The 25867-nt window shown below is 41.1% G+C and overlaps 1 protein-coding gene across 1 annotated transcript in view; it reads left to right on the forward strand.

Moving 5' to 3' along the window:
• Positions 1 to 25867, forward strand: part of lrp5 (low density lipoprotein receptor-related protein 5) — a 76953-nt gene that overhangs the window by 8670 nt on the left and 42416 nt on the right. Inside the window, exons 2-7 of the mRNA XM_023397356.2 lie at positions 5954 to 6154; positions 6293 to 6509; positions 10790 to 10858; positions 10967 to 11095; positions 19274 to 19470; positions 19774 to 19905. Of these exons, the coding sequence (XP_023253124.1) occupies positions 5954 to 6154; positions 6293 to 6509; positions 10790 to 10858; positions 10967 to 11095; positions 19274 to 19470; positions 19774 to 19905 (945 nt within the window). The remainder of the gene's footprint in view (positions 1 to 5953; positions 6155 to 6292; positions 6510 to 10789; positions 10859 to 10966; positions 11096 to 19273; positions 19471 to 19773; positions 19906 to 25867) is intronic.

A 25867-nucleotide genomic window follows, 5' to 3' on the forward strand; every position in this document is an offset into this window, starting at 1 on the left:
GGCTCATGTTAATATCTGCTTATATTCACACTCCAGTCTGCAGCTGCGTTTCCTCACACTTCACTCATAAACCAGTTTCAGATCTCTGTAGGCTCTCTGTCTCATGGTTGACCCCTCCCTTATATTGTCTAGTTGAAACTATTAGTTAATCAGTCAGTTAATTGACTAAAAATAATCAGAAAATATTTCAACAATCAATTAATTGTCAGTTTCCAAACAAAGATGTTTCACATCCACTTGTTCCAGCTTCTTAATCGTGAAGATTGATGGTCATCTGTGTCTCATGGCAATAAACTGAATATCTGGAAGCGATACCGTGGATGTAGTAGGTTGTAATCATAGTCTGTGAATAAAGATGGATGTATCCTCTGTGACATCACCCACAGGTGTCTGAAGAGCGCTTTTAAAACTCAGAGTGAGCTGCTCCACTGTTGCCATCTTGGCAGTGTCTGATTCCGCCCCTAACTCCCAGCTAATCAAAAAATAGACAAAGAGGTGGGGCGTGTGCCAAGCTTATACTTCAGTGCATGCTGGTTTGTGGCAATCACCCCTGTCACGCAAAGTGGCCACACCGTCAATTATGTACATCTTTAAGCCTTAATAAAATGTAAACAGGTGATTTATGTAACAATCCACCCCCCTACAATTGTCATGAATGAGGAAATTAGCTATCAGCTATTTCTTTTTTTTAAAGTATATTTTTTTGGGCTTTTTATGCCTTTATTGGACAGGACAGTAGAGTAGAGAGACAGGAAATGGGGAGGCAGAGAGGGGGAATGACATGCAGTAAAGGCCGTCCGATGCGGGACTCGAACCGGGGCCAGCTGCAGCGAGGACGGTAGCCTCTACACATGGAGCGCCTGCTTAGAGCACTACACCACACGACGCCCTAGCTATCAGCTATTTCTATTAGCAATTTCAGATAAAATAATAGAAGAATATTCTGTATGTAGAATATTCTACAGGAAACTCAATGTTTTTATAATGCTGTGTGTTCTATGTGTGAGAGGAGCGTTTGGTTGCAGCAGTCTGGACTTCTCCTCTCAGTCTACAGGAAAGGAGGAGGTTAGCCAGCAGCACTGATCCTCACTGGAGGGTCTGTCAGGTCAGAGGTCACCTGTATGTCTCTCGGTTTCTGTCTTTTATTTTGATCTACATTTGTCTCTGTGTTGATGGATGAGCCTGTTGGTCAGTGTGTTATAGCTGCAGGTATGTTACTGATACTACAGTTGTAGTGTAATTCAGCTTCAAGGAGGGAAGCTTACCTCGTGGTTCCTGTGTAGTAAGGTAGCTAGATAGTTTAACAGGAATATTTTGATATTAACATTAATCTGATTAATCATTATTAATGTATATATTGAGATTATTTTCTCAATTATTGTTTGGTCCATTTTACATCAGAAAACTTCCCAGAGGTGATGGTGATGTCATCAGATGACTTGCTTTGTCCAACAGATATTTCATTTACAATAAACCATCTTTTTTTGTGTGTGCCAGCCATACACGCAGGTTTTTCCTGCATAGAGAATTGGGAGGCGGCCGCCTCTGTGCCGCCTCCTCACAAAATTCTAGTACTTGTTTTCCTGGTACTCGGTAGATATGACGTTTATAACTGCGGCTGTACTCCGCTGTATTGTAATCCGTGCATCAGGCAGAGCCATCTGAAATTGCCAAAGAAGAACATTATGAACGCGCTGGATTTTCTGCCTGCAGAGGGAGGAGGCGACCTGATTTTGTGGCTCTTTAAAACAGGTGATAGGGTTGCCACCCGTCCCATATAATATGGGATCATCCCGTATTTGAAAATAAAATGCTTCTAGTACTTTTCTCAGTACTCGGTGGATTTGAATCAATACGGGACGCAATTTGTCCCGTATTTTCGTTCACGCATGCAAGTGCTGTGAATAATGTAATGTCAAGTAAAAATCACAGATTTGATACAGTTCACCCGAGGTGGTTTGTTTAAAGGGTCTGTCAGTCAGTGCAGCACTGTAGTCTGAGAAATGTGATGCAACTTGCGTTAAATACCCAAAGATTAGTCATTTGTCATGAGTTAATTGAGACGTATCGATTCTGAACCTGAGTCGGAGACTGCGATACAAATGTCAACGATCAAAATACCAGAAATCAACATTATTATTCTATTTAAAGTTACGGTGAGCTCTATATAAATAGTAAACATTACACCTATACTGTTGTCTTCCAACTGTGTGTGTCACGTGACTATTTTGGTCTAATCATGATCAGGGGTCAGTGGTGAAAGCTAATGACAAGAGCCGTTTCTCAATACAGAGAACGCCAGGTTCAGACTCACACACTTGGGAGTTACAACTTCACAAGTTCAACTCAGAAGTCCAGACCCCTGAGGGCAGAGGATTATTTACAGTTTGAACAGCAGTGTTCTTCCTACTATCAGCAGCTCAGCTCAGCACAGGTTACACTTCAACACATCTGTACCTGACTGTACTGTGACTAATTCATCTAAACTAAAATCTCCCCCATCAGACAGAAAAACAGATTGACAGAGTGTAGTAAAATATACACTTCATATCCAATTAGGGCTGGGCGATAAAACCATAGCAATAATTATTGCAAAATTATTTTCCTCGATAGAAACATAAAAAATGTTTGATAAATGTTCAGTATGATTAATTTCCATGGTTATAACACGCCCACAAATGAAGCACAAACAGCCAATCATGTTGCAGGAATAGAGGTCTGCATTGCGCAGGTTAAGATGCAGGGTGAGAGACATAAATGCAGGCCAGCACGTCACATTATTTACAGACGCACGCAGCGGCCGACAGGCTTGAAGTCGGAGCGGAGTAAGCAAATAAGGTGAAATAAGCGACACCGCAGAAAAAGCAGAACGCAGCTCGGAGGACGAAGATATCGTCCACAAGAGAGGCCGCTCAACCTCAGTAGCTTGGAGATATTCTGGCTATTTACAGCCCGACAAAAAAACAGATCAATGTGCACTGCAAACTGTGCCAGAGACACATTCAATCAAAGACAGGCAACACCACAAACCTGTTCATCATTTAAACAACACACAGAAAGTAAGAAACTCCAAACGAGTGTTACTGGACTGGTCAGTACCCAGTGCAAATCTTCTTTGTCTATTTTTTTTTTTTAATTTATTTTGCAGTCTGATCATGTTACATGTGTGCTGTATCACACTGCAGAACTTCATTTTCTATTTAAGTTTGTTGAGTAAAAAGGACTGAAAAGGATTTTGATTTTAATCATGCATATTTTATCATATTTTGAATGTACCTTGTGAGTTTTTAAATGTTTTGCTTGTTGGCATGTGTTTGTCATGTTCTGACTAAATAGAACAGTTTAAAACCACAATTGACTGACAACTTTCACTCAGGAGCAAAAACCAGCCTTTAAACCTGAAAGAAATAACGATGTGGCATTTATTGTGATAAATATCGTTATCGATTATCGTGATAACAGTTTTGGCCATAACGCCCAGCCCTTTATCCGATCTGTAATATATATTATCTAATGAAATTTAATATGGCCCACTCTGCCTCTGTTCATTTTCATTTATATATATTTATTTTTATTGAAATGTGTTGGTATATTTGTACACAGAAGCTCACAGAGGCAGCGCTGTGGTTAAACTGTCTAACAGATCATGTATTTATTCAGCTTCATCTTCTCACACTAACGGACAGCAACAATTATTATATTTCAACTCATCAGATCACATTTCATCTTCAATTTGTCATAAATCAAAACACTACAGACACGGCGCTGCTGATATGACCATGATGTCACCCGGCAGGACGGTCCTCACCTCTCCGAACATGCCTGAGCAAATAGGCGTTATTTGGTTTGAAATCTTAATGGAAAAAACATCAAAACTTAATGAAGTAATATGAAAACAGTCCTATGGTCACTATTGCTACTTTTTTTTACATTCTATGAGAACACTTCAAGATATTTGATCCGTACTTGGGTAGATATGGACTTTGAATTGAAACAGTACTTCTGTTCAGTCTGAGACTGATGACGTGTCACAAGAGTACAGAGAGGAACGCAGATTTAGAAACAGCTATCAGCTTCACATAGACCCGTGTGTTGTTTTAGTAGTTTACACACTGGTTCCCGTTTCAGTTCAAACTTACACCCACAGAGGTTTGAATTTCATCTGTGTCATTTGAAGACTCTCTGACTCAAAGAGGATAAAATCCAGGCACCTTTTCAGTATGTGTTTGAGTCCCAGCTGTTAACTATATTACACCACCAAAATATTATAAAACAAAAGAATAGACAAATAGAGGACACACAAAGACTGGATGGGTGACTGACTTGGTGCATGGAGAGCAGGAAACGTAGTTGTGGTCATAAAAGCATGTTTGTCTTGACTGTAAACGGATCAGTTCAAAGGTCAAATTCACACTGGTATCAGTCATAAATTACTTCAAATAATTATAATGTAATGTCTCTTGTTTGGGCCAGCGTCCACACTGACAGAGGCAGTGTGACTAGATGCTGTGGGATTACAGTAGGCAGGGTTGTGCCAAACCACAGCGTAGCAGGTCTGCCACCCTGCCAGCCCCAAACCACAAAGCTTCCCCAGAGGCAGTGTGTCAGCTGCTGTGACAGCGACTGCCTCCAACAGTGGGAGCACTGAGCTGCACTTACACGCAGACATAGAGTTACAACACATACACAAATACAGCTTGTACAGGCTCTAGGTTTAAAACGTTAAACGACATTATTATATATCATTAATAAACAAACGTGTCATACACACAGTATGTCAGCCAACTTGTGATTTGTATCTGCAAGTGCATGAAGCTCATAAAGACTCATTTGAAACTTGTTGGTGCACACAGACAGAATCCTCCTGATCTTGTCCTGGTCGTCTTTCCTGTCAGTGGCCTCTGCAGATTGTTGCCAGATGGTAATAACATTTTATGGTTTTATGTGTATGACTACTCGTGGTTGGACATTGTTCCATTAGTAGCAGTCCTGTCTGGTGCTAACAGGTTTTTATTTAGCCAAAGGTTGTTTGGTGACGTGCTGTGAGCGTGACCATGACGTGTGGCACTGTGGGGGTGTAGAAGTTAAAATTCCACACAAATTCAAATTCACTTGTTACTGCAACATCAACAAAGTGCATAGCCATTAATTAAATATTAATCCGTGTAAATCAGATTTGCAGTGGGTATAGCGTGGGGATGCATGCTATGTACTTTTAGTTTGGTGCCCCCCTGACAGACAGGCAGGCAGGCAGACGGACAGCTTGTTTGCAGGTTTCTATTCCAAACAAAATGAATGGAATAAAATCTATGTAATTATTTTCAAGAAAAACAAAATTAAAAAGCCACATTATCTGAATAATATAATTTCTAGACCCTTGTGGTAAATAAAGAAATTAAACATAAGACATTATCCAGTTAGAGTATAGCGAAGACACCATCAGGTTCCCTGTTTAAGTGAAGAGCCTCTTTGTTTTGCAGAAAACAGTAGAAATTGTGCCAAATTTTCCAAAACTTCACTTATACCATTCTGTCTCTAAAAGATAAATAGAAATATTCTAGAGATTACAAAAACGTCTCGTAATTTAAGGTTGTCAGTTCATTCCTCTTATAGTTTAAAGCTTTTTCAGTTGTTGCTAAAGCCAGAGAAATTTGATTAAGTTAAATTCTTTCAGAGGACTGATGTGCTGCAATTGGTGTAGCCTATTCAATTGAAGCATCATTTTGAATAAACAGTTATTATCCAGAGTCAAACCACGGTCATATTGTTGGACAGACAGGCGGTCAGCTGGCTGCAGCTGGGTTTAACTTTTCATACTCTTGATCAATAACAGCGTTCAGCAATGTGAGGTTCTGCAGTTCCTCAGTTGTATGAGGGTGAACATGTGTTTCCATCATTTTGGTGTCTGTAAGAAGTTTTTAATGTTTTGAACATGCTCTCTTCTCCTCTCCAGGCTCGCCTCTCCTCCTCTTTGCCAACCGGCGTGACGTACGATTGGTAGATGCGGAGGGTGTGCGGGGTGAGTCGGCCATTGTTGTTAGTGACCTCGAGGATGCAGCAGCGGTGGACTTCCTGTACGCAGAGGGCCTTATATTTTGGACAGATGTCAGTGAGGAGGCCATCAAACAGACCCACTGGAATCAGTCATCCAACTGTAAGACTCCACACTGTCTCGGTGTTTATTCTCCTGCTTGGTGAAGCAACAGTGACTGTGGCTTTGGAAGCTGCGTGTTTGAAGAATGCTTTCTCCCTCTGGTCACTGTTTCATACTGTGTATGTTTTGTGGTTGCAGCCCTTAAAGAGGCACTGGGAACCGGCCAGACTGTGGTAGTATCAGGACTGGACAGTCCTGATGGACTGGCCTGTGACTGGCTGGGTAGGAAGCTATACTGGACAGACTCAGAGACCAATCGGATTGAAGTGGCCAACCTAGATGGCACATCTAGGAAGGTCCTGTTTTGGATGGACTTGGACCAGCCCAGGGCTGTTGCTCTCAACCCTGCTCAACGGTAACAATACACTGACACACTCTTCACACTGCTGTCACACTGCACCTTTGTCATGGTGTTATGGTAGATAATGACTGAACTGTCTTACCAGGCTGACAAACATAAGAAATTCAATGGAAATGTTTCTTTTTTTTTATTTATTGATTCTCTGGTGTTGCTTTGTATTCCCATAGTATAACTGCAAAACTTAGGGCTGGCATCCTATGTCACTGTCTTTAGTCCCTCTGCATAGTGACTGTTTTAAGAGCCTTACAACATGCCCAGTCTAAGTCTTTTAAATTTAAAGATCTCATATAGTATAAAGGTCTCTGTCCATGTGTAGTTTGATTATAGATCAGGTCTAGGTTCTATATTAACACTGTGAAAGTATCAAAGCCTCAGTCCACAGAGAAATGCACACAGCCTATATTCAGAAACTGAGCCTTAAAACCAACCATCATGACTTCTGGAACTTTGTGATGTTACAACAAAGCAGTCACCGAGCCCTGCCCACCTGCACCCACCATCCAACCTTGCATGATTTGCTTTCTCTGAGTGTTTTTACCTGAAATCTTCTATATTTTTATTGCATCACTCAATAAACAATCAGCCAATCAGATAAAAGGCTCAGAGCCTCCTCTCTACTGATTGGCTCACTGACCTGTTGTCACTAGAGCTCCAGAGAGAAGCCTGAGAGAGGAGATATGAAACTACACTGAGATGGTTTTTTGGGTCTGGTTCTTTGGTATCTTCTTATGGATCAACACTTCAAATAAAATAGTGCTAGCTAGCCTAGCACACTTGAACTGAAGGTGCAGGTGCAGTGAGATAAGGTAAAGAGTGACATCATGAAGATGGTTTCCAGAGTTTCCTCTCTATATGGTTTAAACATCACACTGACCTCGCTTCTCTCTTACACACAGTCTGTTGGATCCTAAGCTCTTTCGATAATAGATTTACTGTAGTGGGTAGATTCAGTCCTGTTAATACAGTGCAGCAGGAAAGAGCGTATCTGCTGATCACCCTAATTGTTATTTACTCAGATGACCTATGATTTTGTTTGAAGAGTCTCCAAGATGGTTTAAGATTCAGCAATCTCTCACCATGACCTCCAAGTTTTACAAAGCTTGTATAACACTATATATAACACTGTACTTAAACCAGAGGTTCAATGAGTCCACTGACGTCCTTAGTCGAGTGCACTACTGCTATTAAACATGCCCCTTTTTTATATTGCTGAAGCATTATGGGTTTATCACACTGAAGAGACTGAATACCATCTCAGTTCCAGGAACAAATATGCACAGCTAACATTTATATAGATTACATTAACCACAGGGTGTGTCTGTGTTTGGAGTTGTTTGCATAGCTGTTGGTCATACTGTAACTGAACCTCGTTGGGTGGAGGGTAGGCGGGAGAAAAGAGGAAACACTGGCAGCAGGGGACAGAAAGGTAGCTGGTGTCGGGGCCAGGTATCTGGGAAATGTGTATTCACAGCCACTGCTATATTAGCTGAAATATTTTAAGTGTATGTGTGCTATATATCTCAGAGTTTTGGACGGACAACACAAAGGGTTCTTTACTTTACCTATCCTGGGCTGAAATAACTGAGAGGATTTTCTTTTCTCAACCTGGACGTCTTATTCTCATAGTGCTATCCAACATTCCTGTTGCTTCTGATAACATGTTACTGTAACACACCGAGGAGAGAGGAGGAGAGAGAGAAAGAAGAGAAAGAGAAAACATAGAAAGGTAGATTTAACTAGCTATCATTAACTTAGCTACATTTTTTTATTACTGATTGATTTTCACTCCCGGTGGTGTACTATTTACATGCACCACCCAACAAAACCCTTTATAGTTGGACAGTCCAGAACAAGTGGGCCTTATGGTTTTTACCAGCCCTGCTGTGTCAGTCTCTTTGCCGATGCTCTCTATGTCCGCAATGATACTTTTCCATTTCAAATGAAAACGAGCATTTTAGTTCCGTATCACAAATAATCTCCGTCCATACTAACACACCTGAAAATGCATGTCACATGACCATTCACCAACATTGGGCATTTTCTCGCTCATTTTCTTGAAAAAGGTCATGTGATAGGAACGAGACAAATCAGTGTGACATTGTGACTGATCAGACCCACTGAGGAGGTAAACGTGGTTGTCTGTGTTTCTAAAAGTCTCAGTTTTCATGATTTGCAAAAGTCTCTGTTTAGGGCTCAAACTCTGGAGTACTGGATGCCAGGAGTAAACGTAGAAAAAGTGATGAGATTTAAAAACTAAAACGTATCAGTGTATCATTTGGGGTGCATGTGAGAGCATGCTGTGTGTGTGGTTCAGGACTGGGCTCAGGGATGACCCTGATGAAGACCACACACTGAAACATATTGCTTTAACAGTGAAGTTATTTTTGATATTACAAGTGTTGCTGGGGTTTTTACCAGATCAGTTCAAACTTTAAATAGTGTATGTACAGCACAGACACATGAATAATTCAGTCCAACAGAACAGATAGAGGACGCTCTCTCTTCTTTTCTCCCTCCTCTCTCTCTCTGGTTTCCTGCTCTGTAATTGTCGTTTCTATGTTGGTGGCTGAAAGAACGCAGATCTGTGTGTCACTCTGGAACTACAGCTACACACACACACACACACACACTACCACTCAGTTTAATAAGTAACATTCAAACCAATAACTATTGGTTGTGTGACAAGCAGATTTATTGTGCTCCACTTTATTTCACTATGAACTCAACCAGAGCAGAACTAGTGTTAGTAATTTTACTTTTATTGTAGATCTGATTTATGGCAGAGAAAAAACACATCTTTAGTACTTTAGTAGTTGACTGGTACGCCGTTTCCTGTTGATTTTGTTTGTTTGGTCTTTTTCCAAAAGTTATAGTGATAACAGAATCCATTTGAACAAATTCACACTCCTCAAACAAAGCCTGGAAATGGATCAGAAAGAGATAATATACCTTCTTAAAAATGTTTACTATGCCAATGTTTGTTTTCAGCACAAAATACCTACATGACCTGACAATTATTTTTTTACTTTGACGCTGTATTAACATATTGCACTCAAAAAACATACAAAACACATACAATTTGATTTGGAAACAAAAGCATGCTCAAGGAAGCAAACTGAAGGTTTTAATTGTAAGCACAGGTTGCAAATGTAAATATATGGAATGGTAAATTAGACATAAAAATCAAAATATTTACAACTTAATAAAGGAAAAAGCAGGAGTGGCCATAGGTGTTTTCTTTTTTTTTTCGCTGTTACTCTTCAAAACAGTTTCGATACACAATTAGACAGAGAGCTACATGACAGGCCGTGTGCTCTCACAGCGTGAGGGATTCAGAAGTGAGTAACGTAAAAAAGGTCAAACTGAGACAAAATCAAACTGTTTGCTTAATTTTCTCCCACACAAACAACTCCAACTCCATCTCTGTCTCTGTCCCTCTCTCTGCCTCGCTCACCAGCCCCATCCCCCACCTCCCAAGAACATTCAGCCCGTAGACCACAGTCAGCTGATTCAGACATTTTTTTCCTTTTCTTTATATGACAAGAAACGACAAAGATATAAATGCAACTCCAGCCCGTCCCATTCTCAGATGTTTACACACAAATAAATGATTTTTAATATCAAATTTACATGATGCTATCTGTGTTTTAGTTTAGTCTATCAACATCAAACAAAAAGTAGCACATTGTTTCACTTTTGACGGACGCTGACGGCAGTGCTCAACTTGACTTTGTTGTTACGCTGTGACATCTTCAACCAGCCATGTGACTTTGATCACGCCGGCGTCTCCAGAGGAGAAAAAAAAAAAGGAGACAAAGAAAAAAGAAAGCCACTGAAAATGTAAAAGAATTGTACAATGCCACAATCACCCAGGCAGACGGGTCAGTAGTGATCAGCAGCCTGTACAGAAATGCTATGTTGTGTTTCAGAATCAATGAACTTACCTCAAAAACTCAAGATGGTCCCGTGTTTGTTTCAGGGATGTGCTGATTATTGAGGGTGTTGCTGCCCCCACTAGTCAGTACCAGAAATATTAGTCAGTTAAACTAATTATTAATATTTCATTAATGTACAACACTGGTTAACTGTTGTGTCTAAGATGCTATACAGATGGTGTAATGCCGCTTGGTCTGAAAAGGTGCCGTAGCGCATCTGGACAAATTTTCTTTTCTGTTAGACTGGTTGACTAAATTTCCATTTAATCGACAGGTGGTTAGTAGTAGTAGAACATTCTGGTTTGTGTTACTGACATATTCCTCTGTTTTTTAATCCAGGTACATGTACTGGACGGACTGGGGAGAGGAGCCCAGGATAGAGCGTGCTGGCATGGATGGCAGCAACAGGTAGTGTGTCTATATAACCCCTATAAACCCACCTTCTGTATCCACTTTACATCTACATCTCATTTAAATGTAAATCCTCTTCACTTTGTGTGTCTCTGTCTCCAACAGGAAGGTGATAGTGAATGCAGACATTTACTGGCCCAATGGTCTGACCATAGACCTGGTGGAACAGAAGCTGTACTGGGCAGATGCTAAACTCAGCTTCATTCACAAAGCTAACCTGGATGGATCAGCACGGTATGAACCTTTGTGTATGGGGGTGAATGTATGTGCTGGTGTGAGCTACGTCAGTGCTGTCTGACACTGTAGTTGGCGCTGTGGACACGCAGCAGCACATAGGAATGCTTCTGTAGATAAGGAAAACTAACTTTTACAGTAGCTGCTTTTTTTTCTACTTGACTTTCTGTTCCTCTGGTCTTTATAAATATGTTGATTTAATAATTATGGTGTGTTTTCCGTGAGTTGAGTCTGGAGTCCCACAGACCATTGAGCCAATCACCAACAGGGAGCCATGCCTGGCTGAGGACCTGTATGTTTAAAAAGAATGATTTTATTAGCCGATATGATTGACTATTGACAAGTCGAGTTCTGTGCATTCACTTCACTTCTCTGTCAGAGCCAAAAGTTCTATTTACGACCATGAAAAGCAGCAGCTAAGAACCTGAGCTAAGTGACGTGTTCTGTCTATTCATCTCCGCTCGGTTTCATCACATCGCAGCAACATCGACAGCCGAGGCTGCAGACATTATGTTTTCAGGTTGTCCGTCTGTCTGTTCCATTCTGGTGAACGTGAAATGTCAGGAATGCATTGAGGGAATTTCTTCACATTTGGTACAAACGTTAACTTGAACTCAAAGACGAACTGGTTAGATTTTGGTGGTCAAAGTCACTGTGACCTCACAAAATACATTTTGGCCATAACTCAAGAATTTGTATGCTGTTTAACTACAACTGGACTGGTGGAAGTATGCAACCACAAGGTAGTGATTCTAGTTATAACTGACTTCTAATCCATAATCACTGTCAATATTGAAGTGTAGACCAGAATCCAGCATTACTGTGGTGGCTGGGTCTAGTTGCCTCTTGGGGCTTTAATCCTCAAATGACAGTCACCTCCAGTTTTAAGCTCCACAGTGATATATTTAATTTTGTAAAAGTATAAAAAGGTGTTGTTATGGATGTGAAACAGTGTTGAAACTGTACTTATCGTGGTAACATTATTTGTAAAAGCTCAGGCTTAGGAGGTAGAGCAGGTCGTCCACTAGTCAGAGGGACAGTGGTTTGATCCCTGGCTCTTCCCGTCCAAATGTTGACGTGTCCTTGGGCAAGATACTGAACTCTAAATAGCCCATGATGGCTGTCGGGTAAGGGGGGCAGCAGGTTCAGCGACGTAGATCAGACGTCCCTCTCTTCCAGCTCCTTCTGGGGGCGCCCGAGGCGTTACCTGGGTAGATGAAATATAGTGTGTGCTTGGTCTACCCTGGGGTCTCCTATCAGTTTAACTACCTCAGCTGGCTCCTTTTGACGTGATGGAGCAGCGGCTCTGCTCTGAACTCTTACTCTGTGTATAAGGCTGAGCCCATACACCTTATGGAAGAAAGTCATCTCAGCTGCTTTTGTTCAAGATTTCATTCTTTCCCACAGCTCATGCCTACAGGTGAGAGCTTCAACATAGAATGATTAGTTAATTGACAGCTTTGCCTTCCGGCTCAGCTACCACTCCACCACAACAGCCTGGTACATCGCCTGCTTTACCGCTGATGCTGCACTGATTCAATCTCACACTCCATTTTACCCTCACTCCTGAACAAGACCCCGAGACTCTTCAACTCCTTCACTTCAGGCAGCAACTCGCTCCCTTTTATCAATATTGATGAAATGTTTTGAATACCAGTAGCTTACTTGATATGGACATGTTAGTTAAAGTTACATTGCCTGTTTGATTAAGATTAATAACATACATGTCTTCAAATTTTGGCACCTATAAGTGTAACAGTACGAAACACTGCTTAAGAACCTCTATTGAAACTTTTAAAGATCAGCAGGAAAAGTCTTTGAGTTTGCAATCTGCTTCTTTCCCAGAGAAAGGGAGGAGGGGAGGAGGAAAATAGCTGCACAGACAGAATGAAAGAAAGTAGAGAGAGAGAGAGCATGGGAGCATTGTCCAACACAAACATAACTGTGGTATGGAGGCCCCAGTCAAAACACACACAGCTTCACTCACACTCCCAGTGCATCTCTCTTACAGCTCATTCTTTCCTTCTCTCCTTTAGTCAATCCAGCACCATCTCTCTCCAAACCTTATCACTCTCTCTCTCTCTCTTTATCCATCCACCCTTTCTCCATCATTTTCTTCGTGCTTCTCCAGACAGATGTCTGCTGAGGACAAACACTGAGAAAGTTTCATTTCTACATCAGTAACAGACTAAAATACACATAACTGTTATTGTTGCGCTGAAATCCAAACCATTTGTAAAATAATTTCACAATAGGTTATTGTCATTTCTGCATAGTTGGAATTCCTCTCAAAGAACCTCTGAGAGTACTGGGAAACAAGAATCAGGAAGCACAGAAGAAATGGACATATTTTCTTTCTGAGACACAGACTTGTGGCTCACCCAGCAAGATAAAATCTATACATGACCACTTATTGTTACGCTGAATTTATTTAGGATCTGAGTGTCCTCAGCATAAAGATGCTTGAAAAAAACTAGTGTGTACAATGTTTCCTCTGACAGCTTCCAAGTACAGTCAGACATGTTCATATTCAGAGTGTGAATTATTCAATGACAATAAAGGGGGTCAACTATTTCTCCAGGGTATAAGGGAACCCAATACAGAGCAGGCATGTGCTTCATTGTGCTTGTGCATGTGCTTCAAGTGTTGGGCACACATGCATTTTAATATTGTTCACTGACCAACAGGTAAAACTCCTGAATTCCTGAGTGAAAACAAAGAAGGTGACTATTATAAAAACTGTTAAAAGTTAAAGACTAATGAAACCACCACACCAAATGAAATCATAAACTCTATACTGAAGTCAAAACGTATCTCTAAAACTAATCCTCCATTGTCTCACTGCATTTAAGGGTGTGCTAGCTAATAGTTAGCTAAACTGTAACTTTAGGCTAAAGTTAGAAACCAGCTATCATTATTACTCATCCATAGATCAAATCAAATCAAATCAAATTTATTTATAAAGCACATTCATAACAACAGCGGTTGACCAAAGTGCTGTACAATCAATAACATAAAAACAACACAGCGAGAACACAAACTGGTGAAAACAGACAGAAATTACAACTCTCATACTGATTCAAAGGCCAAAGAATAAAAATGTGTTTTAAGACGTGATTTAAAAACAGGCAGTGAGGGAGACAGTCTGACATGTAGAGGCAGCTCGTTCCAGAGTTTGGGAGCTGTAACCGAAGAAGCCCGGTCTCCCCTGAGCTTAACCTGGATCTGGGCACAACTAAAAGCGACTGGTCAGCAGACCTGAGAGTGCGTAGAGGTACATGTGCCACTAAAAGATCCGACAGGTAAAATGGAGCTAGCTCATGTAATGATTTATAAATGAAAGTTAAAATTTTAAAATCAATCCTAAAACGTACAGGGAGCCAGTGAAGGGAGGCCAGCACGGGGGAAATATGCTCTTGCTTGCCTGTTCCTGTTAAAAGATAAGCTGCTGCATTTTGGACCAACTGTAGTCATGGGAGGGAGTTCTGGTTAACACCAACATAAAGAGCATTACAGTAGTCAAGGCGGGACAAAATAAAAGCATGGATGACTCTTTCAAAATCATTAAAAGACAGGCAGGACTTGACCTTTGATAAAAGCCTCAGTTGAAAAAAGCTAGATTTCACAACTGAATTGATGTGTTTGTCCAATCACTGTCCATAATCACACCCAGATTTCTAACAGTGGATTTTACGTATGGACTTACAGAGCTCAGGTCTATGTGGGGGCCAACACAGGCACTACTGGGTCCGAATAACAGAATCTCTGTTTTTTTTTTCATAAAAACTTAAACAGTTTAAGGCCATCCAAGTTTTAATGTCCTTAAGACAGTCCAACAGTGGCTATAGGATGCCGTTTTGTTTCAAGGGCAGATACATTTGTGCGTCATCTGCATAAAAATGAAATGCAATGCCATGTCGTTAGCCGTCTGGGGGGCCTGACCCAGAGGCTTAAGGTTTCGGGGATTAACCCCACCACTACGAAGATGAGGTGAACGGAGGCGAGGTATCTGGATCTCCTCATCTGAGCCGGCAACAGGTACCAGCCAGGTATATACAGGATCCAGAGAGCGCCAAGAAACAAAACGCCTATGATGTGATCCATATTCAGCCAGAATATTGTGGGCATTAGTCCCAGGAAACTGTGCCAAGTGAGATTTCAGTCTCACCAACAGACCACCGCGCTTACCACACCTCCTCCGAGGAAGTGGAGCCGGTACGCGGCATAGGTAAGCAGGTATTTCTGATAAGAACTGGGGAAGAGTTTTCTGTCCACCCAAGTTGTACTTCACCATATTTTCTGTGGCAAGTCGGATATTCAGTAGTGCTTGTCGATCATAAACCAGTACAGAGTTGGCATTTCTAGTGACAAAAGACAGAAACACCACAAGTACCAACAGAGCTGACAGCAGCTGACGGCAGGCCACACACACTGGCGCCATCTTTAGATACTTGAGACAATCTCACTCAGAAACTCTGACGGCAAGAAAGTAAAGTGATTTAAACAAGCTAGATAGTTAGCTACTGCTGCTTATATTTACCTACAGTGTCTGTGTGAGCAGAGACTTGAGGACTGATGGAGTGAGACAGACAGACGAGAGGTTAGAAATGGTACAGTCCACTTTAGAGGTGCCACAAGATTCTTCCATGCATGAATATAGGAAATATATTGTAATATTTACAATTACAGGTTTTAATCTCTTTTGGGGGGGTTAAAGTGTTAATCAGGGGTGTCAGACCCCCTCCCAACCCCCCCATGATTTGGACCCTGCTCATAGTCGTTCTAAAAAGCCGCACTCAAGTGTAGTAGGGTGAAAGATTGGCAGTGACAGAGGAGAAGATGTGATGTGTTACTGTAAGAAAGATGGAGACAGGACAGAGCCTCAGGAACAACACAACTGGAGAGGGACCAGTAACTACACAGACTTAAGTCCAAAATGTGATCCAGTCTAAGGCAGAATCATGGCGATACACCCACTAGAAGTTTTTCGAACTATACCCATGTTGGCTCAAGACTGAGTGGCCCTGTTGGCCTGGGGGTTATGAACTACAACATCCACAGGTCCAATCCACCCACCATCACCTTTATTCCATGTCATTCTCTCTCTCTCTCTCTCTCTTTCTCCACTCATTTCCTGTCATCTCTCAACTGCCATCTGTCAAAAAAAAATTACACAAAAATAGTAAGCAAAAATTGTGTTGCACTCTTAGACTTTATTCACACTCACATTATTCACAGAGTCAGGAATAACTGTATTGGCAGCTGTTCCCCTGGAAACTGCTTCAAGTGTAATGTTACCTATAGCGTTTCTCCACAATTGTTACAATATGGTGAAGGGGTTGGATTGAACCCAGGCCAACATTTAGTGGAAATGCTTGACGCTTTTGGAAAAACGTTGTAACCTCAGCCTGCAGCTTCATTTCTATGGCGGCAGCACACGTTGTGTACACATCAGCTCTGCCTCTTGTAGCTTCAGGCTGCTCAGCGCAGTGCTTTTGTGTTGTAGGTCGACATGACAGTCTGTTGTACTGACGGTCATAAAGTCACAGGAGAGACGTGTGCTCAGTTAGATGAGGAGGCTTTAGTCTGATTGTACCTGACAGCTTCAGTCATGAAGTAATTTGCCTGTTTGCTAATTAATTTGTACACACACACACACACACACACACACACACACACACACACACACACACACACACACACAAGCTGAACAGAGCTTTGAAATCTGGAGTTGGTTAAATTTGTTCTTTGGTTTTTTTCTCTTAACCACTGCTGGCAGGCACCTCTGCTCCTACAGCGCACACACACACACACACACACACACACACACACAAACACACACACACAAAACTAAAAAAAAAGACTAAAAATGGTGATTGATGAAAGCCAGTTTCTGGTGTGTTGATTTTCTAAATACGAGCCTCCTTTGATGTCGTGGCGATGTGCGTTTGTGTGAGTACATTTTCCTGTAAGTGATTTTAAAGTGTGTTTTAGAAAAGAACTGCTCTCTCCTGATCACACACACACACACACACACACACACACACACACACACACACAGTTCTTCACATCTTGCTTTATGTAATTGTTTGGCCCTGAGGACAGAGAACATACCTTCACTGAGGCTGTAAATGTGTTGTTTTAATGAGAAGGTCTAAAGAAAACTTGAATGTGTTGAGGTCATCACCATGGAATGTGGTCTAGATATTCATGATCTCTGGAGGAGCATTCCTAATGGTTTTCTGACTGATCCTCTAGTGCCTCCATAAGGACTAAATATCAAAATCTTCTTTTATTTTCAACACTTCTTGAAGACTATTGATTTTAATGACCTCCTCCAGTGACACACATTTTACACTTTGTTTAGTTTGTCCAACACCTGTGTTTTGTGTGTTTTAATGACCATTGGGCTCAGTGTTAGGCGTCTGTTTTTGTTCCAGCACAAAACCAGGAATAACACAAACACAGTCACAATGCAGTTTTTGTTGATTGTCAGCCAGTTTCCGTCTAGTGTCAGCTGGTTTCAGTCTAGTATCAGCTGGTTTCACTCTTTTATCAGCTGGTTTCAGTTTAGTGTCAGCTAGTTTTAGTCTAGTATCAGCTGGTTTTAGTCTAGTACCAGCTGGTTTCAGTCTAGTATCAGCTGGTTTCAGTCTTTTATCAGCCGGTTTCAGTCTAGTGTCCGCTGGTTTTAGTCTAGTATCAGCTGGTTTTAGTCTAGTACCAGCTGGGTTCAGTCTAGTATCAGCTGGTTTCAGTCTTTTATCAGCCGGTTTCAGTCTAGTGTCCGCTGGTTTTAGTCTAGTATCAGCTGGTTTTAGTCCAGTGTCAGCTGGTTTCAGTCTAGCATCAGCTGGTTTCCGTCTAGTGTCAGCTGGTTTCAGTCTAGTATGAGCTGGCTTCAGTCTTTAATCAGCCAGTATCAGTCTAGTATCAGCTGTTTTCCGTCTAGTGTCAGCTGGTTTTCGTCTAGTATCAGCTGGTTTTAGTCCAGTGTCAGCTGGTTTCAGTCTAGCATCAGCTGATTTCCGTCTTGTGTCAGCCAGTATCAGTCTAGTGTCAGCTGGTTTCAGTCTTTTATTAGCTAGTTAAAGCTCTTTATCTGTTCTCTTCTCCTCTCCTGTCTGTGCACACATATACTATATTTACTACAGATGAATTCACAATAAAGCTGTTCTCATTGACATGTTTTTCTGTTTCGGTTGTCATGACAACAAGTTTGAAACAGCGCACGCACAGTGCAGCAAGCCGTCAAGCTCGCAATCCAGTTGAACTGTGACAAATTCCTGTGGAAACGAGGCATCGAGCAAGGCACGGAGTGTAAATGGAAAGTAGACCTGAAACAGGTCGCTGTGGAAACATAGCTCCTTCACAAGCTGCTCTCTGTACCAGAGGGCACCCACAGCCTCTTCCTTGCTGCTCCCCTTCTTCTTCTTACTAGTGGGGCTAGTCTTTGTTGTTGGCAATGATAGACTCTAACACAGCAGGAGCTTCCCGTTTTGCAGTGACGTGTCCCACTAGAAGTTTGGAAAACTTTGCCTATGTTTGTCTGTCCCCTGCGAAATTGCATCCTTTTTCAAAGCCCTGTAACTCTTAAAAAAAAGGATTTTATATGAAAAAAAAAGTTGATTCTCTACATTTATCTAAACTATTGAAAAAAGTATGATTGCATATACAGTACCACAGTACCCAGCCCGGGGTGGGTTTACTGAGGCTCAGGTTGTATTTGATACGGCTTTCGAAACGATATTACATTAGCATGATATGATGTGTTTTTACCTGCTATTGTAACAAACAAAGTGCAAAAGGCAGTTTGTGTGTCTAAACCTGCTCCCGCCTCTGGTCTTCAAACCTGCAGAAAACTGTTTCATCACATTCGTGTGTGTTTGTGTGTTTGAGAGGTACTGGCCCCTCAGCAACATTAGAGCCATTAAATCATAATCCAAGTGCTGTTGTGTTTTGAAACATGGATGTCAAATGGTGTTAGGTTTTAATTATAACTTAGTAATAATAAATGCAACAGGTTGTGTTTATTTAGACATTAAACTGTACACTCTACTGAACAATGCAGAATGTCTTGTTTGCAACAGGTTAACATTTAAAAAACACACCATTCCATGGTTGACGAACACTTAACACCAGCCCTTCATTCTAAAGAAGCTTTTTTTTGTCCTGCAGTGAAACAGTGGTGGAGGGCACCCTCACCCATCCCTTCGCCCTGACGCTGTCTGAGGAGACCTTGTACTGGACTGACTGGCAGACCCGCTCCATCCACGCCTGCAACAAACACAGTGGAGACAAAGCCAGAGAAATCCTCAGCGGGATTTACTCTCCCATGGATATCCAGGTCCTGGAGCCCTACCGACAGCCTTACAGTAAGTGCAGTGCAGTATATTGAACTAATCCAGTCAGACTGATTGCTGATGATCTGTGATGATTGATTAAAAAATCTATTAGAACGCAAATTATGGGTGATCTTACAGCAAAATTTCTTTTTAGATACAGTTATTGTTTTATATTGTTTAATTTAGTATTTTCTAGTAGGTCAAATCTTATTCATATCTTCATAATATCTCCTTTTCACCTGTTCTGAGAAGCTAACCACATTTTATTTTCCACTTCTCTGCTTCTCTTTTTCCCTCCCTCTCTCTCTGGTCTTTCTGTTGATGGCTCTGCAGTCCAGACTCCCTGTAGTGACAATAATGGAGGCTGCAGTCATCTCTGCCTCCTCTCTCCAGTCCAGCCTTTCTACAGCTGTGCCTGCCCCACTGGTGTCCAGCTCAAACCAGATGGAAAGACATGCAAGCCAGGTATGGGTCCTATTTATATATATTAGTGTGTTTAACATTTGCATATATAACAGTATGAGCAAAACTGGTAATAAATGAGTTAAATATAGGTTGGATTTTACTTTTAAATGAGTTGTTGAATTGTAAACTGTAAGATTTGCAGCCTTGTGGCTATATACTGTGATGTGGAGGGTGAGGGGATGATGTCAGGGGACCGACTGACCCCTGTTCAGTGTAGCATGGACATGAGATCATCTAGAGTCTGATGGAGCATGGACAGTCACTAAAAGCTGAGTCACGGTGTGGATATGTGTGTTGTAGCTCTAGCACGTAGTTGTAGCCCTGCTGTTCATCATGGGTAATGTTACTTCTTAGTCAGGCCTAAATGTTTTGTTAAGCCACAGCATGCTGGTTGCTCTCAGGCCGGTGTGTTGTGTTTACTGCTACTGAATACATGTTGTTCTTGTACAAAATCTGTGAGAGACACAAACTGGAGCAGCAGTCAGCCATTTCTGCAGTATAAACTGTGTGTTTTGCATCTTATTCTGACATTACATTTGTGATAGACCTCAGATTTTTATCCGTTTCATCATGGTCAGGGAAAGGTGAGAGAATTCAGCTGAATGAATCTTTGATATCCAAGCAGACTACAGAGTGTAGCTAATTCAGTTTTTCTGTAATAACCGTTTTACACCAACATTAGCAGGAATAAGCAGGGTTTTTAAACGTGGGTAAACCTACCAAAAAGGGATTGACTCTTACACTTTCCACTGCTAGCCGAATTTGTCTTTCTGTTCGGACTGAAGACACACACAACTGCAAGGAGCGATGTCATCGCATGCACTTACAGAGCACACACACAGACACATACACAGACACAGTGGAGAAACAGTGAGTTGGTAAAATGGATATGTTGCAGGTTGTTGCTCCTGTCAGTGTCAGAGCCTCAGTGTGAGACGCTTCCATCAGTGATTGTGTGTTTTTAAAACTTATTTCAGGACTGCAGCTCACTCTTTCATCCCTGAGCTCAGGGTAGCTGCAGTGTTTCTTTTTTAACAGCACCATGCTGAACAGGTGACAGGTGTGTTTACTCACATTCAGATTCAGAGAACTTTATTAATCCCAGCAGGGGCAATTTGTTTGAACAGCTTGCCTCACACACATACTAAAAACATACAGTGACATGAAGGCATAAAAATAAGGGAGTAATAAATAGAATGAGAAAAAATACAATAAATAAATAAAATGAGATATGAGTGGAATAAAGGAATTTATAATAAATCAATATTAATAAATAAGTTGATCATCAATTAATAAAAGACGGTAAAAATCATAAAAAAAAAAAAAACAACTACAGGGAATTTCAAAGACGTAATGCAGAGGGAAAAAAAGATTTCAAATGGTGGTTCGTTTTGGAAGAAGGTAAAATGTGAGGACGCCCCTACAGCAGCAGAGAAAATTCACCAACAAAAGAACCAGAATAAGCTAAAATACTTGTTGCTTCTGGAGGATTTGTTGAAAAGTCCCTTAGTTTCACTCCTGTGATCTTAGAACAGATTTTAATGATGCTGCTCAGACTGTTTCTGTCTTTCAGTGTGAGGCTGTGAAACCAGCAAGTAAATGAAAAACACAGGAGGCTCTCAATAAAAGATTGATAAAAATGACAGAAAAGTACTTTAGTGTGAGGAGAAGGGGAATTCTCTGTTGCCCTCGCTTCACAATAGCTGCAGTGTTTATATCAAACTTAAGCTGATCATCAAGGATGGTACCTAGACATTTGTATGAGGTAACCTTTTCTACTGCTTCATTGTGAATAATGCTGTCTTCAGCTTTGTGTCTGTTACGTCTAAAATCAATGATCAATTCTTTGGTTTCAGATACATTTAAATCCAAGAAATTATTGTCACTCCAAGAAATAAAATCCACAAGAGCTTCCCCATGGTAGAAGGGACAACAGTGCAGTATCATCTGAGAATCTGACCAGGTAGCTGCTTTCCTTGGTGCTCCTGCATTCATCAGTATACATGATGAAAAGTAAAGGCAAGAGGAAACACCCTTGTGGTGATCCAGTGGACAAAGCAAGAGGTTCTGAGAGACAGCCATTAACCAAAACCGTCTGCTCTCTGGTAGTTAAGAAGTCTGATATCCATGAAACAAGCTGGTGGGGCAGATTAAAAACATTTATTAACCTTTCAAGCAAGAGATGAGGCTGCATTGTGTTGAATGAAAAGTCTGTGAATAAAAGCCTGGCATGGGCTTGAGGCTTTTCCAAATGCTTGTATAGGTTGTTAAGTATAAAAAACGTGGCGTCCTCCACCCCTCCCCCGCCTGGTAAGCAAATTGCAGTGGATCATTTTTCGTTATGACAGAATTTTGTTCCTAATAATTTTCTCAAAGATTTTCATACTTAATGATGTTAATGCCACAGGTCTGAAATCATTAAGTTACAATCAAGTGACATTCAAAATATGTGGTGGAGGACACCGCTAAGTTTGTCAGCACAAAATTGTAATGTGCACCCACAAATTTGATCTGGGCCAGGGTCTTTCCTGATGTTTACATTTTTTAAGAAGATTTCTAACACATTCCTGGCTGACGGAAATGTCACAATTAGAAGAGATGCTTTTTTCTAAGAGACATGTTTTTTGAGAAGTCATATTTTTCAAAACAAGCATAAAAATTGCTGGAGCCGATAAATACTTGTGTCTACTGTAGAGTCATTTGACCTGGGGCTGAATGCAGATTGTTTTGCTTTCCTTGAAGCCTGATTTTAGTGGGTTTTTTTACCAGTGGAAAAGGAGCTAAAGTAATTTACTAAAGGGCCAAAGTGAAATCTTTGACTGTCTCATTGATGGGCTTGATGGGTGTTCATTAAGACCAATGTAATGTTGAGTTTTCGGAGTTATAATCAGCTGATTGTGTTACTTCAGTCTCACAGTTAAACTCTCATCATATCATATAAACATTTGAAACATTGAGGTTTAATGGTCCTGATGTGGAGCCTCCATTATTTGGATTAGAGTAGATTAGATTAGATTAGATTAGATTAGATGAGGGGTAGTTTGGTTTGCAACAGCAGTCAACACAACCAATACACATCATAAATAGAATAATACAATAAAAAGAGACGAAATTCCATTTAAGTATGGTACAGTTACAGTAAATTGTGAATCACCAAGAGTCCATCAGAATTTGTTAATTGCAATGACAACTAGACCAACAACGTGTTTAACAACCCAACAGCTGATGAGACAAAGGACCTCAAATATCTGGTAGGAGTTCAAACTCTGCATGGAGAGGGTGATGGGGGTCTGCTAAAATGACTTTTGACCTCTGAGTGGCTCTGATTTGATAAACTTTTGATAAATTGATAAATTCAAGTCAATGGCAATGATCTTTTGGCAAAGTTTGACAATATTTCCCATCTTATTTTTGTGAACCCTGCTGAGGTTCCCAAACCAACAGATTACTGAAAAAGTTAAAAATTGACCTGACAAAAGATGAATAATAGATGAATAAAACATTTTGACAGAGTGATCTGTCAACGTTAAAACCCCTCAGCTTCCTCATGAACAGTCTCAGATTGGCGTTTTTGCAGATGACGTCAGTGTTGACGTCAAAAGTCATTTTATCATCCACAATGGTGTCCAAGTATTTATAAGTAGTTCATGAAAAATAAAGTTCAGGAGACTACAGTTGTTCCGTCACAGTAAGGTAATCAGTATTTTGTATCTTCAGCTCTTCTTCATTGCCATTAAAACACTTTCTGCCTCCTCATAGACAAAAGACTGTCCACAGATGTGAACTCAGTCTTTCAGATTTAGTTTTATAACATCAACATGAAATTGTACCATTAATCTAGGAAACGGGTCTCATGATAACAACTGAGCCGTCTCCACGCCATCTGAGCCATCTGAGCAGAAGATCACAAGGCGTGGTTGAAACCTCCAGAGAAAGCTAGTGAGTCGACTTTGAATCAGGTCTTGTTGATGAGAGTTGATGAGAACAGATGAGACACTACAGTCAGACTGACTACAGTTGTACAGTTAGATCTGACACATCCCATTGAAACACAACCCCAGCAGTGCTTAGACATAGTGTTTCCTGTTGCTGACCTCCATCACCATTGTCTTTGGGTGTGTTTAGTGATGCAACACCATGTATCTGCCTGAAAACAAGTAAAAGTGAGTCTGACCTCTCTGCTGGGAGAGTGGGACACACACTGACCAGCTGCCATGTTGATTCCCACGATGCTGAAACAATAGAGCCTTATTCTGCAGAAACACAACAGTGTGTTAGAGTGCGTCTGTCTGTGAGGCTGTGTTGTGTGAATGTATTAAATTTGAATGAAACATGCCAACCAATCACTTAGCCACTGTTGACAATAAAAACACAATGCTCTATTGTGTCAGCCTGCAGTGTGTGTGTGCGTGTGTGTGTGTGTGTGTGTGTGTGTGTCTTTGTGTCTTTGTGTCTTTGTGTCCATGCTTCTAATTTGTTTTGCTTGGCTGGTTAAATTGAAGGCGTTTGTTATTGCGCTGGCAGCAGTGTGTGTGTGTGTGTGTGTGTGTAAGACTGTTTGTCAGAGGTCTTTAAGTGTCTCAGGATGAAGTCAAGCGAAGAGGAGAGTGGAATCACAGATGCCTTCCCTCCTTCCTTTTCCCTATGTCGCTTCATTTACCCTCCTCCCTCAGACTGTGAGCTGATGATGGAACAGCTCTCAGTGTCAGATGTGATTGGTGCTGCGGTGAAGAGATGCCAGACTTTGATTTTGATTTTGTTGTGACAGTGCAGCTGGAATGAGAGACAGAGAAATATTTACATGATCATTATTATTATTGAAATATTTGTATTGATTTTTGCACAGTGGCACTCAGTTTATTGTGTTATAGTGTTATAAATGAGCACTTAATGAATAAAACAGAAACAAATGTAAATGAAGGGGTGGTTGTGGGGTAGTTACATCTAATTGATAGAGGGGAGCTCAGTCTCAAAATAAGATAGTTTCCATAGTGGGTGGAGCCTTGGACAGTTTAAGATGGGACATGATCTCCTCCACCGAGTGCCTGTGGTGGTTGTAAAGCTTTGTTCCACCTGAGGAGTGTCAGATGTCTGTTGCCTCAGCCTGGTAGGTTGTGATTGGTGTTTCCCAGTTAACAACAGTGCAGTGAGTGGGTTATGATCAATAACTTTTAAAGTTCCTCTACACATGTTTTAAACTCAGTAAAAATCCTCTGCTATGATTCATATTTAGTTGAACATGGTTTTCACACATAAAAACTGAAGCTCGCCTCCTCTTACTTCCTGATTGAGAAATGTGGATCAGGCCTTGAGCCCCGCCCACCACCTGCTGTCTCCAGGTGGACAGGTGAAAGAGCAGAGAGTATCAAGATGGTCAGAGGAGGAAACATCAGAGAGACTCAGCCACATGTTTGAGCCTCAGTCAGACCCAGACTCAGAGGAGGAGTCTGAGACCAGAACCAGAGACTAGCAGACGGATCAGAACGGTTAGCGCAGTTAGCATCTTTTATTTGTTTATGTTGTTTGTTAGCTTGTAACTGGCAGTGGCTAACACAGTGTTAGTAGTTGTGCTAATGCTAACTCTCTCTCTCTGTATGACAAGGTTTCAGGTTTATTTAGCCCCGCCCCCTGTCCCCACAAGTTGACAGGATTGGTTCCTTAGGTTTGTGACGTATGAAACCCTGGCTGTCTGAATCTGTGTTTATGAGACTGTCATTGGTTCACTGCAGTTCAAGGTGGAAACACTCAGTCATGGTGTTGATGATTATTTCACTCATCATATGTCTTGTGTTATATAAAAACATCATATGGATGTTAACAAGGTTAAACACTTGCAGGTTGGATCCAGGTTCAAACAACTGCACAGTAAGATTTACATGATTTACAGAATTATGTGTTTTTGATGTTTGAGCTGATGATCTGGAGATTGTGTGGTATGTGTTGCATAATATACTATTGCGGA

Source organism: Seriola lalandi, unplaced genomic scaffold, assembly GCF_002814215.2.
Source record: "Seriola lalandi dorsalis isolate HSWRI2012SDOR001 ecotype SW California unplaced genomic scaffold, Sedor1 jcf7180002055008, whole genome shotgun sequence".
NCBI lineage: Eukaryota > Metazoa > Chordata > Actinopteri > Carangiformes > Carangidae > Seriola > Seriola lalandi.